This window comes from Condylostylus longicornis, unplaced genomic scaffold, assembly GCF_029603195.1.
Source record: "Condylostylus longicornis isolate FDR11 unplaced genomic scaffold, ASM2960319v2 ptg000018l, whole genome shotgun sequence".
NCBI lineage: Eukaryota > Metazoa > Arthropoda > Insecta > Diptera > Dolichopodidae > Condylostylus > Condylostylus longicornis.
In genome coordinates, this window is record NW_026577987.1 from 3,405,020 (window position 1) to 3,424,213 (window position 19,194).

Here is a 19,194-nt window from a genome sequence, read left to right on the forward strand (position 1 = left end):
TTAATTTGAGTGATAGATAAATCTGATGAGTTTTATAAGAACTAAAAATTGCAATAATTGTTAAACAAAAGTACTTAACATCAAATTTGCATGTAAAATGAGCTATGTATATGTACATATGTTTACATTGTTTAAATTTACTGTTAAAAAAATATACATGTTTATCCATTCAGAGTATTAACATGGTACGTCTTTGGCTATTACGATTGATTTTTTTAGATATTATGTATGACATACATATGTACATGCTGTGAGATCGCTTCATATATTTTGAAACCAAATTAAATAAAAATTTCTTGTAAACTATAGATCTGTCTGGTATAAGAAAGTTTTTAAAAAATTTTAAAAACCTTATTAAGTTTTTGCATGCAAAGCGTCTGGGATAAAAGTTTTTGAACAAAAATGAGAGAAAATGGTGACATTCTAATTTTCTCAATGTTTTAAACATTTTTCAAATTTTGTAAAGTAAAATTTAGTATTTTAAAAACTTTTAAAATGTTACAGCTTTTCGAAATACATATGTATGTATATGTTTTCTTGGTTATGTCAGAAGGTTTAATTTTTGAAAAAAAATTTTTTTCATCAACAATAACCTTTTTCTCAAAACTTGTCAATTAAACATAAAACAAACAAAAAGGTTTTATTCTTTATTTATAAAAGTTTCACACTTTTATAATCCAAAATAAAAATTTTCGGTTTTTGGTATAATGTTTGATAAATACTTTGACATTTGACGTTTACCATCTGTTTATAAAGTTTTAAAAAGTTTTTTCAAGTTTTCTGTCAGCCTGGTTTATTTTTTTTTAAGTGAGAATTTTTTTTCTTTTGAGGGAAATTTCGTCATTGTTTCTCTTTTTAAAGTTTTTTCAAGTTTTATCCGAATGTATCCTTATATGTAAGTATGTCCTTATATGTACATACATAGATAAAAAAATAATTTTTTTTTAAATAACAAAAAATTTTTACATATTTTATCAAAATATTTTTTTACTTTATTTTTTTACCACTTAAGTACAATAAGGATATTCGCCAAAGGTTTGTTAAAGTTTTACTTCATTAGCTATGAAAAAGATTTTAATTGTTTATTTCGCGAAATCTGTTTTTTCGTATTTCGTAAAAACGCACAGAATTCTTTTTTCAAAACTACATTTTTTTTATATAAAATTCCATAAATTTAAAGCAAATTTAATAGAGGTTAAATTTAAATTAATAATTGAAGAAATTCAGTACACTTGTAGCTTATGCACATATGTATGTATACATATGCACATATGTATGTAACTGAAATATAAAATTTTATATAAATTTCCAATTTAGTGAAAAACGCAAATCTGTCTTACAGAAGAGTACCATAGCTGTTACTCAATTTTAAATTTGAAGGTAAAGATAAAATTGATGCAATTTATAAAGACGGCGAAACTTTTCAAACCTTTTAAAGATATCCTGAATTATTCATTTTGAAAATATATAACTTAAAAAATATTAATAAATACTTTGTCAAAGACATCTGAGGAAATTTATTGTTTGACATTGTCATAAGGAGCAAGTATACCAGGTGGCCCACCAAAACCTCCTGAATATTTTCCTGGATGATTTCCCTTTTCTGCAAATCTATTATCAATTGTAGGTTGCTTATTGAAAGCACTTTGACCACTTGCTGGTGTAGGACTTGGGTTAATAATGGTCCCACTACTACCACTAGAAGGACGGATGGCGTAGCCCGGTTTTTGGTTTCCTAAGAATCCTGGAGCCCCACCAAATGTTCCTGTAAATTTATGATTATTTTTATTACTTTTTATATAGCTATCATTTTTAACATTTATGTTAAAAGCACTAATTCCACCTGAAGAAACTTGTTGTTTTGGTGCCGATAGCCCAGCAGTTTTCGTTAGGAATGGATTACTTGAAAATGGAGGTGGATTTGCTTCAGCTTTTTGCACTTGTCCAGCAGCAATTTGATTTATTGGTGTTTCTATTGGTGGAAGCAAATCTTTATTTAAAAAATTTGAATATGATTCAGAATTCGTAGGAAACGAATATGTTCCATTTTTAGAAATGTTTTGTGATATTAATGAATTTTCAGTTGAAATTAAGAAATCATTACCTTGAATTACTTCTTTTTGGTCTTGGTTTTTGTTAAAATTTAATCGTTCTGCAAATGATGTTGCTGGTGCACTTGAGAATGTACTTGAAGTAGAATCAATTGTACTATCCGCTATAGAATACTGTTTTTGATCAAGTACCGGTGGTATAAATAATTTTGAAGGAGGTGCTGCAGTAAAGAATTCAAAATTAGAAGAAATTGAGTTAGTTATAGAGTTACTAATGCTATTGGCAGAAGTGGTAAATGTGCTAGAAGTAGTAGTAGTGGGACTAGTGGTTATAGTGATTTGGTCAAATTCTGTGTTAAAGATTTGCGGTAAAGGCTTTGAATTTGAATTTGAATTTGCGATAGTAGAAGAAGAAATTTCTGGTTTCACAGTATTTGGTGTTAAATTTTTTGGTAATAAAAGTATTGAATGTTGAGTGGGTGATGGTTTTGTATATATTGTAGGTGGATTATTGGAGGATATTAATGTTGTGGTTTGTGGTGGCATTTCAGTGTTGGAGACGAATTCTTTTGTAGCAATTAGACTTGGGGTTGTACATCCGTAAGCTGAGCACATTGAAGAGCTTTTTTCTGAACTATTTTCTATATTTTTGTACGCTACATGTTTTGGTGTTGTTGTTACTCTTGATTCTGTTAAAGAAATGCTATTTAAGGTATTCGCTCTATGTCCAACGTTTATAAATGATTTATCAAGTACAATATTTATGATTGGCGAATTTTGAAATTTGGATACACGTTCATTTTTTAAAGTTTTTGCCGCAGTTACTGCAGACGGCCCACTTATTGATTCATCTATTATACCCGGATCTAAATTTGCCGCAGGAGGAATAAGTGGATCTGTATTCAGCGCAAAAATATTTTCCATTTTCATATGGAACCTGTCTAAAGAACTCGTGTTTGACATTGCATAGTAGCTAGAATTTCCTCTAGGTGATGTAGCTTCAATATTATATGAAAGGCTTTCAGTGATATTTTCTTTATAATCTACAGGTTTATTTTCGTTAGGCTTACTTGTTGTCTCTTCTATAGTTTTTTCAGAAGTAGATTCAGTATATGTGATATGGAGATTATCAGTGGAACTTGTTTCCACTCGTGAAGGAATAAATGGCTCTACATTCATTGCAAACGTTTCTAAAGGTTTGGTAAATGTATCATTTAGTTGTAATTTACTTTCTGGCTCAACTTTATCACGTGAAACAGGTTCATCAAATTCAAGTTCATCAAATTTATCTTGAATTGGAGGTATCAAAGGTTGTAAATTTAGCTTCAGCTGAATTTCTTCATTATGAATTTTTTTATTATTGTTCAAATCTTCCGTTTCCGAATTCAACACTTTCCCAAAAAGGTTTGGGTCTTCTGCGTCGTATGCGACGGTTTCAGGTTTTGGCTGATGTTTCAGAGAAGCTGTAGTTGATAATGTACCTATATTAACTTTCATATTATTTATTTTACTCAACTTATTTCTACCGTCTATTTTGCTTTCTTTTTGTGCTCCTGGGGAAACATTTCTATCTCCGTCTTTTTTAGCAGCATTTATTTCTATATCATTTTTATATTTTAGATCTGGTGCAGATGTACTTTGAATTTGTGAATTAACAGGAATCTCAAAGTCTAATGTCGATAATGTGTGATTGAAGCTGAACTCATCACTTCGGGGTTGAGTTTTAAAGAACATAATTTTAGTATTGTTAACGCCTTCAGTTAAAGATTCATATTCAGAAGAATATGTTACTTCTGGTGGGATTAAAGGTTCTAAATTTAAAATAGAAAGTGTCTCGTCGTTCTCAATAAAATATTGTGGCTCATTTTTTTCTAATGGGACATGAGAAACGTTTTGAAAATGTGTTGTTGGATTTGCTGATATTTGCGGGTCTGATTTGTTATTATTATGTATATTTCTTGAGACAGCTTTTGGCAAGGTAAGATGTGAAGTAGTCTTTTCTGAGGGAATAAAGTTTTTTGGCACTGTTGATATTGAAAACTTGCTTATTACTTGTGGCCTACGATTTAAATTTCTTGCGGTATTTTTATTAGCTAATTTAGCATTTGCTTTATTAGTCGCAGTTCTCGTTGCAGTCATTTTTGTAGTTGAAATAACCCTTTCTGGTTTTGAAACACTTTTTGCAGGGAAAGTTGGTGATTTTTCAATTGCTTCAGTTGTTATTTTGTTATGAATAGATTCTACTGACTTGCTGGTTGCTGGCAGTTCAACAGGAGATGATTCACCAGTTTCGTGAGCATTGGCTAATTCGGTTTGCGTATTGGAAAAATCATTGGGAATGGATTCATCTGTTTCTTGAACTCTTGGAGGAATTAAAGGATCTAAATTAAGTTCTGAAATTCCTTTTACAGTTTCCATATTGTTAATTTCAGGTACATTCGTCGAAGACTCGTCTTTATCTCTATGTGTAAAAAAATTCTCAGCTGCAGGTAAAAATGGATTTATATTCAAACTTTGAACTGGATAATTTTGACTAATTTCAAAAGTAAGAGTTTCATTGAATTCTGTTTTTGGTGGAACTAACGGATTTAAATTTAGTTGTGAAAGTTTTTCTGTCATTTCTGCGGAAAATTTTGGTGCAACAGTCACTACATCGAAAGCTGCTGCATCTTTTTCAAATCGATTATGATTTTTTACCTGGTTTGGCGACTCGTGTTTTTCTACTTCAAAAGGATTATTGACATCAAATTCTATATCAGTGTTAAGAAATGGTGGTGCTACTAGAGGGCTTACGTTTAATTCAACCGATGGAACAATGGAAAGTGGTATCAAATTTGGATTTATCTCAAAATACCTTTCCAATTGCGAGAAATGCTCATTATTCCTAAGATCAATACTTCCTGTATTTGTGTTTGCTAATACATTTGCGTCTGTTATTAATTTTTTCGATGGACTTTCAATAGCTTTGGCTTGTAAGATATTCGGTTGAGATATTGATTGTAAATTTAACTGAACTTTTAAAGGATATTGTGATTTCTGTTGTGTTGAATCTGTATTCTCAATTTTCTGGTTCGTTACAACATCAGCTTGTAAAACTTTAACGTTTTCTTCTTCATCATTTGTGCTTTGTTCGTTAATACTACCACCATCTGTTGCAACAGAATTATGCACGTAGTGATATAATCAATAAAAAAAGTCAGTAACTAAGTGTGATAAGATTGAAATATTGTATTTTATTATGAACTCTTATAGGTATGAGATATGTTTATGACAATATGTTTAGAAGCGTGCTTTAAGAAGAAGTAGATATTATTTAAAGAAGAAAGAAAAAAGTTTGTTAATTGGCAAATGAATAATTGTTACCATATATGTAGATGATTGCCGTATTGGAAACTTACCTAAAGGCGGAAGTAAATTGCTGTCCGGTTTTTTAATTTCTGTTATTCCAGAAGCATATTTTGGTATTTCAAATTGAACTCCTTCTCCGGCATGAACAAACTTTCTTCCATCTGGTGCATCTGCAGCTTCTAAATAAGCAACTGGATTACCATAGCTGTCCAATGCTTGTCTATATACTCCAGATTCTATTATTGGCTTTGGCGGAATGGAAGTTTCTGAAACAAAAATTAAAATTTTAAAAATTATAAATGAAGTAAGATAAAATTTTGCGTTTAATCTGATAAATAACTTTATAACACTTTTCGTCGTGGTTCATTCTTAAACCACTTATAATATTTAGTATAAATCCTGCTCATAATATCTAGTACAATTAAAAGCAAATTATACGAATAAATTCAATATAAAATTGACTTTATTAAAAATAATTTTACTTGATTTTCTTTGAAAGAAAATTTTGTGTGTTAAGGATGTATTGTTATCATATGTAATATATATAGCTAAAAGTTATTTTTAGTTAAAACGAAAAAAAGTAGAGTTGACCGTGTCAACTCTGTAATACCCGTACGAATTTGTTATCCTCTATGGGAATAATTTGAGTACTGTGTTTTCAATATTTTTTTAAGATATCTCTGCTACAAAGAGCTGAGCAATTTCAACGACTTTTATCAAGCATATTGGCTCTACTAATATATTCGTTTGTGTGAAATTTCAATGTCACAGCTTTTACAGTTTCTGAGATATAGCCAAATAAATTTTGAAGTTGTATGGCAGCTACCTGAACCAGCTATCCCGTTCATACGCAATTTAAATAGGGTTCTGGCATTTACTTTAATGAATTATTTGTTTTAAAAAAAAAGTTTGTAATGAATTATTGTAATGAATTATTTGAAGTAAAAAAAAAGTTTTTGAAAACCTTCCATGTATTCATTTTTTTAGCATTTTTCCAAAAATTTTTTGAAAAAAAGTGCTTATTAGTTTCACTCTGTCCGTCCGTCCGTCCGTCTGTCCGTGTGTCTGTTTACAAAACTTCTACACCCTTGAAGGTAGAAACCTAAAATTTTATATGTACATATATCTTTACCAAAAACTTATTTCCTTAGAACAAAATTTTTACCTCACCCCCTCTAAAAGTTATACCCCCCCCCCCCCCCCCCCCAAAACCATAAAATGGCTTTTCTTAACTATTTGTTGCAATGAAACCATAAACATTTTTCAAATTTTGTAAACGCAGAAAGGCAGTGGCTTGCTTCGCCTATCGTGGCATACTGTTTTTTCCAAATTTTTGATGTCGTTTTTCTTCCAGACCCCAGGTTGTAGGAGCCTGAAATTTAAGCAACTTTTAGATACTAATAAATAGTTTATTTTGTTAGGATAAAATTTTTCCATCTTCACCCTCTCTCAAGTTATCAACTCTTCAAATTTGTAAGATTTGAATATTTGGCATCCTTTATTTCTGAAACCACAAGCTTTTTTAAATTTTTATAAACGCTGGAAGCTTACGGTAAATTCCATGCCACTAAAAAGCATAATTATTTTTCTTAACCCGCACCGCAATAATTTCGCAATTTACCCTTAAAATCGAGCATTATGTTAAGCCCTCTTTAAAGTAATTTTTGCTTTATTGCAAAGGCTGCAAAATCGTCCATCCTAAATATGTGCAATCGTAGAAATAGTTTCGTATATGAATGAAAATATTTTTAATAGTGTGGTAGATATACTAGACTGTGTTTAAAAGCAGTATTTTCACGAAATGTTGAAGGCAAAAGTGCTACAATACAAACCATTGGTCTGACCCAACCATTGGTTATTATTTAACAGAACGATTAAGATATTATACTCGAACAGAAAATTTTTATCCTTTTAAGTTTTTTCAGTATCCTTTCAAGTTTTGGTACAGCTTTGCTATACAGCTTCAAAGATTTTCTTCAGTTTAACATTTTTAAATATTTTGTGTAGTTTAATATCATTTTCCAAGAAGACATGAATATTTAACCGACCTGACTCGTATCGTAAGAACAAATTTAATTGAATAAAATTTCTTTACTTTTACGGCTAGCAAAGAACATTTTAGCAACATTTAAGAAGATAAGTGAAATTGATCGATACCAATATAAATACTCTTGTATAAAAAATCTTCAGTTCTCTCTAATATTCGTGTTTTTCGTCTAGTCCAAGAAGATTCACGTTAATATTTGATTTCGCTTGTTTTACTTTGATATTAAAATTTAAGAAAATAATTAAATTTTGTGAAAACGGAGGTTTTTCTAAATTTTGCCCGTGATTGCAACTCTAAGCATTCAGAAGATTGGATTTTTGGCCTTTTATCGAAATCAAGTTTTGCTACCTATGCCCTATATATGTACTGCTTAAAGTTAAAAACTGTTATTCTCGCAATTTATATACCTTTACGTTTATCTTCACTTATTTGTGTATACCACAGTAAAGTTTATTGAAATTTTTTGATTTGAATGCATACGATGCACGTTAATGTATTCTTAAACCATAATTACCATGTACGCAGTTTGATCAGTATTTGTTTATAATATAAAAATACATATATATATATAAACAAAGCATACTTGTATAATAAAAGCAAAAAGTTAATTTACAATACAGAATAAAGCAATCAATACAATTATTTGTCAAATACTGAATGGAATAATTACGTTATACACCAAATAATAATAAAAGTAGTGCGTGGAAGGTAGACTTTACTCAAAAAATCGAGGATATATGAAATAAATAGTTATTGTTGACTATTTAAAAAGATGACAAAACGGTTTGAAGAGGAAATGTTTGATTCAAATTTTAATTATTTATTTTGGAAAAATTAATGATTTAAGCCTTGTAGTACAAATAATACAGATTTTTATCACATTTTTCAAATGTAATAAAAATCTAAAATAATTGTTCATTAATTCGTAAAGTTTATTTTGCCAAAATTAGCAAAAATTTGTAAAATTTTTTAGCCAGTAAAAATTTAGTTAAATTTCTTTTTTTCTTATTTAATTTATTTACAAAATATATACACCTTATTATAATCAGAAAAAACATTTTGCGTTCTCTCGCCTCTATTGATATTATGGAAACTTTAAAAAACTGGCACTTGAAACATGTTTTTAAATAAAATTAAGTATATGAATAATAATTAGTAGCAGGGAAAAATAAATTTATAAGATGCTATAAACTCAATTCAATAAGAAAATAGACTGAAATGAAAATTTTATTTATTATCACTACTATTACTTTTATTGATTTTTTTATTATTTTTTTTTTTGATTATTTTTATTAAAAAAATACTCAAATTATTCTAATGATACGAGTTAATTAATATTCAGACCTGGGGACAACAAATAAACCTTTAACCCTTCTTTTAAAAATCTGAAAATTGTCAATATTTTTTAATTCATTTGGCAACCCATTAAACAGTTGAGACCCAGTAAATTATATTCTTTGAGACGATAGAATCGTACCACGTCTATGAGCACGGATATTATTTTTATTTCTTGTATTGAATCTATGGGTAAATCTTTCAACTGAAGAGATATTATAGTGACCAATATTGTTTAAAATTTTATATATGTTCAAAATTTGTTGGAACTGGTAAATAGCCCCTTTAGGAAATATATTATTTACAAAGTATAATCTATAAGTACTATATAATCGAGGTAGTTTTAAAATATTTCTTAAGATCTTATTTTTGTATACCTGTAATCTGCTTGCTAAGTTATTAGATGCCCACAGAACCATACCGTTCGAAAGTATCGAGTGAATGGCAGCATAACACATTTTTAATTTTATGCCCTTAGGAATTTTATTTTTAAATTTATACATCATACTATTAAATTTATTTAACTTACTTTCCAAAAAAATTAATATGTGGAAACCATCTCAGATTCTTGTCCGGTATAATACCAGGAAATTTAACTTCACTCACCTCACTCAACAAAATATCACCCACCGTATTTGAAAGTTACTGTAATTCATACGTAGAGACCGAAAGTTAATTATTTTGATCTTATCTGTATTCATTGACAGCCTATTTCTTTCCAGATACTTAGTTAATGCAACTAAATTTCACTCAACATTTAATTCAATTATCTGTGGATCGTTACCATTGTAAAATAAACTACAGTCGTCTGCAAATAAAAACAATTTTCCTACCAGGGGCAATCAATGGATATCATTCATTATTTCTAAAGATTAGAAATAAACAAAGACCCAATATAGAACCCTGAGGTACTCCTATATTAATATTTTTTTAAACTGTTTTCTTTTTTTTAAATAGTTATCCATCAAATTCAAGGAAGTGAATGGAAAATCAATATATGAGAGCTTAACCCGTAACAGATTATGTGCAATCGTATCAAAAGCTGATTAGTTTTTAAATGTCTTAGTCTATTTGAGTATATTATTTGAGTCTTAGTCTATTTGAGAATACATCAGTATTTGAATACTTTGGCGCAGAAAGGAACGATTGATATTGGCCTATAACTACTTGGTTTACATGCGTCACCATTCTTAAAGACAGGTATCACTTTTTGGATCAGGCCCGGCTCGACCGTGGATGCAGAAGATGCACGGCATCGGGGCGCCACTCTGAAAGGGTCTGAATGGGCGCTAAAATCGAAAAGTGATTTTCCACTTAATTGTTTTTTTTAATTTTTTTTTTTTTTAAATCAAGTTTCCAATCCAAATTTTTTTTAAAAAAATTTTTGCTTAGCTCAAATTAAAAAAATCTTTTTTCGTTAAAAGCTTTTTGGTTTATAGACAGGCATTTTTCATTTTGCGATATTTTCAGTAAGAAAAAATAGTATTTTATTTATTTTAAATAAAATATAATTTATTTTGTGAAATATTTAATTTTAATTAGACATTAAAGTGTAAGAAAAAAGTGTAATTTGTTGGATAATACCATTTTTGTGAGTATAGTGATTTTTATCAATTTTATATAGATTTCAAATTATCAAAATTTTGCAGCATCATTAGATAGACATAAACTCTTCTGAGTTATATAATGAACTTTTTATATTTAAAGATACCATAACGCCGCAACTAAACATTATGATCCCTTAAAGATTTTAAATTTTATGTATACAAATGATTTATTTGGGATATTTCCAAATTTAACAATAGCTTTGCGGATACTATTAACTCTACCAGTTTCTGTAGCAAGTGGCGAAAGGTCATTTTCTAAACTTAAATTAATTAAGACATATTTCTATCAAATATTTCTCAAGAGAGATTAGTTGGGTTAGCAATGATTGCTATTGAAAGCGACATCTGAGATGAACTAAAAATTAATGATATTTTGGATGAATTTGCTGCGATAAAAGCAAGAAAAATAAATTTTTAAGCTAACTATCGTGCAATTGATTTTATGTGTAATTGATATCAGTTACAAATAAATGTATAATATTATATATTATACAATAATCAATATACTGTTTAATTAGCATTTGATTTTTTTGATATATTTTTTGATAAAGGGCGCTAAATAGAAACTTGCATCGGGGTTCTAGTACCGCTAGAGACGCTGCTGTTTTGGATTTTTAAAACATGTGGATACTGACAATCATAAATGAACATAATATGCTATGTATATATATGTGATAAGTACCTTGTTAAAAAAAATTATTTCATGTAACATTGTAAAAAAATTTTTGCTTCAAATTTGACAAAATAAATTGTGATAAAATTCAAAATTTTTATGAAATTTAAATTGTTTAGATAGTGAAACTTTTCCTAATATGGTAAAACAGAGAACAAGAAGATACTCAAAAAGAGGGCAGAATTTATCTTTGATATTTTTTATTTAAAAAATTTGACAGCCGATATAAGATTAACCATTTTAAAGTTATTTTTTTTAGACCACAGTGTCTGTTTTAGAACATACATTTTATGGTCCCTTTCTGATGTGAGGGTGTACTATCACAAATAAATCAAAAAATTCCTTAAATATCTCTTAATATATACTATTAAACTATTTTCTATGTTGTCTTTGCCAAAGGTAAAATAGAATTAATCTTTATGTATCCATAAATTAATTCGATTTTAAGTACTAATTTACCGGTACTAATTCATAAAGAAAACAAAATTATAAAGAAAAAATATCACGCGGGAAAATTATAATTTTGAGATATAAAATCATTCAGAAATTAAGCGTTAAAAACAAATTTACATAAAAATATGAGAATGAGTAATAATTTAAGAGTAAAACATCGAAAAAAACTGGTTTTAAAGCATCAATAACAAAACCTAAAAAATTATCATGAATTTTTTTTTTCCACAAATAAAATTTTAAAAACATTGAAACTAAAAATAAGACAAAATTAATAATAATTGAGAATCATTGTCGATTTAAAGTCTATAGTCCATACCCCGGTTTCTCAAACTATCAGGCGCGTGAATAAATTTTAAATTAAAAACAAATTATGAATCAATGTGCATTATTAAAAAGTAGAATTATTAGTACAAGTAGAATTTATTATAAATGAAAATATAATTAAAATTTTGATAAGAAAAACAAACCTCAAATCGACATTAGTGTATAAGGGTTTAGTTTAGACATTTAATAGAATTTTGTGTGTAAGTTAAAATGGGTTTTAGAACATTATTTTCATATATTATATCATTCATAAATTATTATCATATACAGTATTTCATATAGTATTTTCATATAGTTACCTTGAACTTTTATTCGCAGGCATTTATCAATTCAAAATGGTTCCAGCAATTTCCGTGTAGTGCGAGAGCTACAGGAAACAACGAAAAAGTAGTAATAGTATTATCAACCCTCATTTTATTTAAGAACTAAAATGTTTTTACAAGTTACAAATATAAATAAAGTTGGGTCAAACCAATGGTTTGTATTGTAGCACTTTTCCCTTCAACAAGTGAAAATTCTGCTTTTCAATACAGTCTATGTATATCTATTACACTATTAAAATTATTTTCATTCATATACAAAACTATTTTAGGATTGCATAAATTTAGGATGATGCATACATGCAGTCTTTGAAATAAAGCAAAATAAACTCGGGTTAACATAATGTTCGATTTTAAGGGTTAATAAGAAAAATAATTATATTTTTTAATGTCATGGAATTTACCGTTAGCTTTTTGTGTTTATAGAAATTTGAAAAAGCTTGCAGTTTTGGAAACATAAGGTGTCAAAAATTCAAATTTTACAAATTTCAAGAGGCGATAACTTGAGAAGATTGGAGATGGAAAAAAATTTTCTTCTAACGAAATGAATTATTTGTTAATGTGTAAAAGCCGCTAAAATTTCAACCTTCTACAGGCTGGGATCTAGAAGAAAATCGAAATCAAAAATTTGGAAAAAAAAAGACTTTAGATAACGGCAAATTTGAACGGCCATTTTGTTTTTATAAAGTTTAATTATAGTATACCGCTCTAGGGGAAGCAAGCCGCTGCCTTTATGCGTTTGCAAAATTTCAAAAATGCTTATAGTTTCATTGCAACAAACAGTTAAAAAAGGCCATTTTTACGGTTTTGGGGGGGTATAACTTCTAGGGGGGGGGAGATAGGTAAAAATTTTGTTCTACGGAAATAAGTTTCTAGAAAAGATATATGTACGTACAAAATTTCAGCTTTCTATCTTCAAGGGTGTACAAGTTTTATAAACAGACACACGGACAGACGAACGGTCGGACAAACGGACGGACGGTCGTACGGGCGGAGGGACGGACGGACAGAGTGAAACTAATAAGCACTTTTTTTCAAAAATTTTTTGGAAAAGTGCTAAAAAGAATAGTGAAAATTGAGTTTATAAAAACCTTAACTAATAAATTCAAAATTTAAGAGAGAGAGAGAGAGAGAAAAAATAACAATGAAATAGGAAATCCTTATGGCGGAATTTGTCACAGCGGCTTGGTCATACGTGAAAAATTTCGCTACAGCGTTAAAACAATTACAGTAACACGCAATAGTAACATGCCAGCCGTTATAAAATATTTGTGTACTAAAATTGAATTTTGAGAGTAATCTGCAACCATCATTTGTGTGCATTATTTTTTTAACAAGTTTGTTCACACAAAAAGCTTTCATTACAAATTTTATTGGAAATACAAATTAGCTTTACCCATCTTCGAATGAATGTCAACGTCACATAGTATTACAGCTTGCTCATAAGTCTTTGAAAGTATTCGGAAAACACTACTTTTTTAACATCTTAATTAAATGTTTAAAATGCTTTAAATGTTAAAAATGCTTTTCTCTGTGTTATTAAGCTTTAAATGACAATTTAAAAATTTGTACACTGCAGAACACTCTCATTATTACAATAGTTACATTTTTTGAAGAAAAAATATAAGCATATTTATACCTTCGTCTCTAAGGGTTCACAAAGTACAAAAATTTGAGATGCCAGAGTCACAATACTGTACTATGCTCTGCACAAATAATTAAATGGAATACAATTTCAACATTTATGTATAGGTGAAATTCATTACTTTAAAGTTATTTTAAAACACTTATAATTAATGTTAAAAAATATGATTATTAATTTGCATATCTCATACACACATGCGTACTAAGTTAAATTATGTGAACTTAGTGACAAAAAGTCTACGAAATTGTATTTGGTTCATGAAATAAAACTAAAACCAATGCAAGAGATTTCCTTAAAACAAAAGTTACAAATTTTTTGCTTGTAAGGTTTTAAATTAAACAAATGTTTAAAGAAATATACAAGTCTAGGATCGCAGTTCTACATGTTTTACCATAATATTAACGTGATGAACTTATAATTCAATAAAAATAATACGTTTATTATAATATGTAATAAAAAAAAAAATACAAAAAACATCCTAGACTTTAAGCTCTTCGATTAGCAATGAAACGTTTTAAAGTTTTTTAAAGGTAGATATAGGTGTCGTAAATAAATCTTTCATGTGCAATTTTAACTACATATTATGTAAATGTATAACATAAACTTAAAAATAAAAATTATTTCTATTTTGAAGAAAAATATTACGAGCTATCAAATATTTTATTTATGAAGCAGAAATATGATCTTGGAAATGATTTATGACCACTTCAGACATAAATTTTTTTCAGTGTAGAAATCTCGTGAAAATTCGTTAAAATTCCTGTATCTCGAAAGCCACTCAGATTTGTCACCTCGTTCCATATAAAAATTTTACCCAATTTTGATACCCTAACCAATAGTTTATTATGTCAACGCACTAATTACTAAATAAACATATATAGTTTAAATAAATATTGTATATTTATTATTTAAATTAACTTTTGGGAAATTAAAACGTATCAAAAATTTATATACTTTCATATTGAAAGCATACTGCTACACAAAGTGGGGTAAGCATATAAAAATATAAAACTATGTACTTCTCAATTTCAATTAAATAATTGCTTCTTAATTTCAATACATATTTTTATAAGATATTATTTATTTTTGTCACTCATTCTAAAAGTTAATCATATTTTACAATCAGTTGCATTGACCTTCAACTTTTATGTTATTTATACACACATGTATATGTATAAGTGTTTTCGTACATATGTACATGCAGCTATACGTCAAAAGTTTGATAAACAAATTTATACCAACTCAATTTTCTTTTAAATAAAAAATCATTTCAATGTTTTGTTATAAAAGATCAATAAAACAACAAAATTTTTAAATGAATAAAAAAAGAGGTAATTTTATGATGTGTATGTGTGGATATTAAAGTATATAAAAGGCATATTGCGTAATTTTATCGACTGGTTTTTTTTCTCCGAAAAACTTTGAAAAAAAGTGACTATTATTTTTTTCTGCCTGTACAATTTCGTGTTTGCATATTCATTTATTTCTATGGAATAAAATTTTTTCCCACTAAATGTCAATCTTCCACCAAATTCTCTTGAAAATCGTTAAAAAAACACAAGTTTTCAAGTCGAAAACCGTATTAACGTGTTCAAATCAAGCAGAATTTTAAAAATTCCGTAAACTTAGAATATATAAGGCCCAATTTACTAATATGAAAGCACTTTATAGATATCAATTAATATTTCATTTTACTATTAATCAACAAATTTGCAAAATGTCAAATTAAAGGTATATTTTGAGCTGTTGATTTACAACTCCTCCTAAATTTATATAAAAAACAGAAAATTATTTCAATAAAACATAAGTTTTATTTTATAGATTTCCAAATGGCGTGTATAAAAAATAACAATGTTGAAAATTTTCATTTAAAAAAAATGTGCTTTTTACAAAACATTATTTTGATCTAACACACCTTTTTATTATTTTGCATGACATTTTATGCTTATTTTGTCTATGAGCCAGTTTAAAATTCATCATTTTTTTTCAAACTTTTCATAAAGATATCAAAAACGTTAAAGCTGTTTAAAATCTTACAACTTATATTTCTTTGTACCTTTAGTGCAGGTGTGAATACAGTACAATTTAGTCATATCATTTTTTGTTACATTGAAAAAAATAAAGAAATCTTCAAATAAATTTTCCAGTCAAGATGAAATGAATATACATATTTAAGTACATTTGATACTTAATCCTATTGAGAGCATTTGAAATTATGAAGATCAATTTTATTAAGTTCAGTTATTATAATATAAGTTAGTATTATTATTTCAATTAAAAATATAAGTTTTTAAAGATAAATTGTGAAAACTAACTCTTAAAGGACTGCTCCCATTGAATTTAAAGTTACTTTTTGTTTAAGAATATCTCAGTGTTAATTTTTTTCAATAACTTTGATCCAGATTTTTGCATATAAAAAAAAATTAAAGGCTATCCAGATTCGATTTACAAGAAAGTAAATTTTAGTAAGAAGGAGAAAAGAGTGTTTTTGGCATGATAATTTTTTAATGACATAACTTTTGCTTCGATGAACACTTCACTTGTTTTCTATATTTAATGGAAATGATTTATAATATAAGGTTATATTGCTTGCCTTTTCTTAAAACTAACTAATTAAAGTTTAGTATAAGTAAATTGACAAATGGACGCTGATATAAAGGAAAATATTTAAAAGGTGGGTGTTCACATTTAAAGAAAATTTATGTAATACATTTTTTCATCACATCATCAGTATTTTCTGGTATGCATATTTATACATATGTATACAAAAATTTATATTATATTTGTTCACAAAATTTTAAATTAACAAAAGTTTTAATGATGCGAATTTATATATTGTATGCTAATAAGGATTGATTGACTCATAACGTTCGAGAAAAAATTATTGACGCAAAAATTAATTATGAAAAATTATAATTGAAACTATTCAGCTGACAGAGCTGATATATATATACATGTATGTATGTATATATGTATATAAGAATTGTATTGATCACATGTTTTCATATGATAATGAAAGCGGTTCCTGCTTACTAAATTAAATGCTTACTAAAATTAAAGATGATTTGATCTTAAATTAAAATCACATTAATTCAAAATTGCAGTAATATAATGTTGATACGAAGGCACGAAATTTCTACTGGCTACCGTATTCTTCAGACAACTAGGATCAACATCATTCAAATGAATTTTGTTCCAAAAGTATACAAACAAGCAAAACTACTTCAGGTTAAAATATTAATTTGCATTTCATAAAAAACTATAAATAGCCCACTCATTATTGATGTACACATATTCAATTTAATTGTTTGTAAATAATTTTTAAGAGATACAAAACGTATGTATTGATAATCTTTTGATATTCAAATATTATTTACCTTGCGCAGGAAATCCTTCTATTACAAAGAAGGAAAAAATCAAAATGCTAAATGTTAATAGCATCTTAATGGAATACCTGTGTATTTATTTTTTTTTGCAAAATGTTTTTAATCTATCACATTAACAATTTAATTACAAAATTTTATGAATGAATTCTAATATTTCACAAATGTTTTCCACTTAAAATTTTATCTTAAAATATTTATGGTTTTTTTTGTAGATTTTAATTTTTTTCTTGAATAATATTTTTTTCCTTTGAATTTATATGTTTTTAATTGTGTAAAAATAGTTATGCTTTATAATATTATAAGATCGTATACCGCACGACCGAGTCGATTGTTCAAATTGTACTGAAGCTCATCTTGAAATCTAGTCGTATATTTCTTTAAATATGCACAATTTAATTCAAGTTTTCGTTATGTTAAAATAATATTTTAGTGTATTCAAAAACCAAAACTTAGTAGGAATATTCTGTTTTACTTTTTTTCGTCCAGCAGTTCACTCATTCATTAATTGTTAAAATTTAACATTTGTTTCAAAAGAAAATTTATCAGAACTTTTTTAAATTTACTGCGTAGCTGTTCAAATTTTTAATTGAAATACAAATATACAAAACTTTTTGTTTAACTTCTTCATAAGTCGAATGATCAACACAAGCTTTTGGCAAACTTGTATATTAAAGCTTTTGTTCTTCTTATACTTACCTTAATATCGTGGCACCACAAGCGAATGCAACTCTTTTTAACAGCACTTATCAAATAAAAAGGTAAAAAATTAATATAATTCTGCAGATATGATTCTTCATTTTAATTTTTATCCGTTATCTTTAGTGCTTTTTACAAACAATTCAATTAATGCTTACTTATTCTTAGATTTTATTATTATTCTTAAAAAGCAGAAAATAAAAAATAAAATTAAAAAATCAGCTTCAGAAAAACCACCTTTTTGTATTGATTTTATTAACTTTTTTAAGACAATATAAAATGAATTAATTATCATCTTATAAAATACTACTATAAATCAATCATATTATACGAGTAGCTACTTACTATAGTGATGCCTGATATTCATTTACTTAACGTAACATAAAAATAACAAAAGTTAATAAATTTTATAATTTTAAAATGTGTAAATTTTTTAAATTGCTCATTTTCTGCTGCTTGCAATATTATATAATTTAATATTATATTAAGATACAACTTCTGTAGAATGATAAATTATGGTGGTAAATGGTTCAATTGAATCTAAAATTTGTGTACGTCCAACATTTCAAATATAATTATATTAAATAAAAATGCTTAGTTAACATTTTATTAATTTTGGAACTTAATTTCAATAAACTGAATATATTGAATAAGTTCAATATTATAAAGTTCAAATGGTATAAATTTGGGCTTTTGAATTTCATCCTGATATTTTATCAGTGTTCACACATAAAATGTGGTTCATGCATTTTGTTGGGCGAGAATTTTATTGGTTGACCTTACATCAGTGTGCAAACGCTAGACCTCTGTTTAAATTCAGTTCAGCAATTCATGTTTAAGTTAAAGTTACGATCATAATTGTTATACATATTTTAGGTGAGATTATTATTAAATCAAAATTGTATATATAATTATTTTTTAAAAATTATTATGAACATTATACATGTTTCTAACAAATTTATTTAATTTTTAACTTATTTACTATAAAAGAAATTTATTTATTTGTATTGAAAAAGATTGAAAAAAGTGATAAAAATATTTTCTATTTCTTATGCTTGTCTTCAAAAATTTCTAATAATTTTAATTTGTGTAGCATATTTTCTACACTTAAATGTATAATTATAAATAGTTTAATACAAGTGACATCACTGCCATTATTTAGATTTTATTTCCACACATTTCGATATTTTATTAACACGCCATTTAAAATTTAAATTATGAATTGAAATACAATAAAAATTTAAAATTGATTATATATAATACAAAGCTATAATATATATTATTATTATAAAACATCTGAAATATTAAG

At 27.1% G+C, this 19,194-nt stretch overlaps 1 protein-coding gene across 1 annotated transcript; it reads right to left on the reverse strand.

The window, feature by feature from the left end:
• Nucleotides 1–1,517: 1,517 nt before the first annotated feature.
• LOC129606450 (mucin-17-like) lies at nucleotides 1,518–17,512 on the reverse strand. Its single transcript, XM_055516786.1, has 5 exons — nucleotides 17,181–17,512; nucleotides 5,450–5,665; nucleotides 2,105–5,200; nucleotides 1,835–1,990; nucleotides 1,518–1,765 (listed from the first exon to the last, which is right to left on the reverse strand). Exons 1-5 carry the CDS (start codon nucleotides 17,242–17,244, stop codon nucleotides 1,518–1,520), a joined length of 3,780 nt encoding a protein of 1,259 aa, XP_055372761.1. The 5' UTR covers nucleotides 17,245–17,512.
• Between the last annotated feature and the right edge of the window lie 1,682 nt (nucleotides 17,513–19,194).

Bases quoted from the DNA above. Each gene is read 5' to 3' on its own strand.
- LOC129606450 (XM_055516786.1), bottom strand. From the start codon at position 17,244: ATGCTATTAACATTTAGCATTTTGATTTTTTCCTTCTTTGTAATAGAA. The intron at 5,201-5,449 runs GTAAGTTTCCAA...CTGTTGCAACAG, and splicing joins CAATTTACTTCCGCCTTTAG to ATGGTGGTAGTATTAACGAA. The intron at 1,991-2,104 runs GTAATGATTTCT...TTTTAAATAAAG, and splicing joins CCAAAAAGAAGTAATTCAAG to ATTTGCTTCCACCAATAGAA.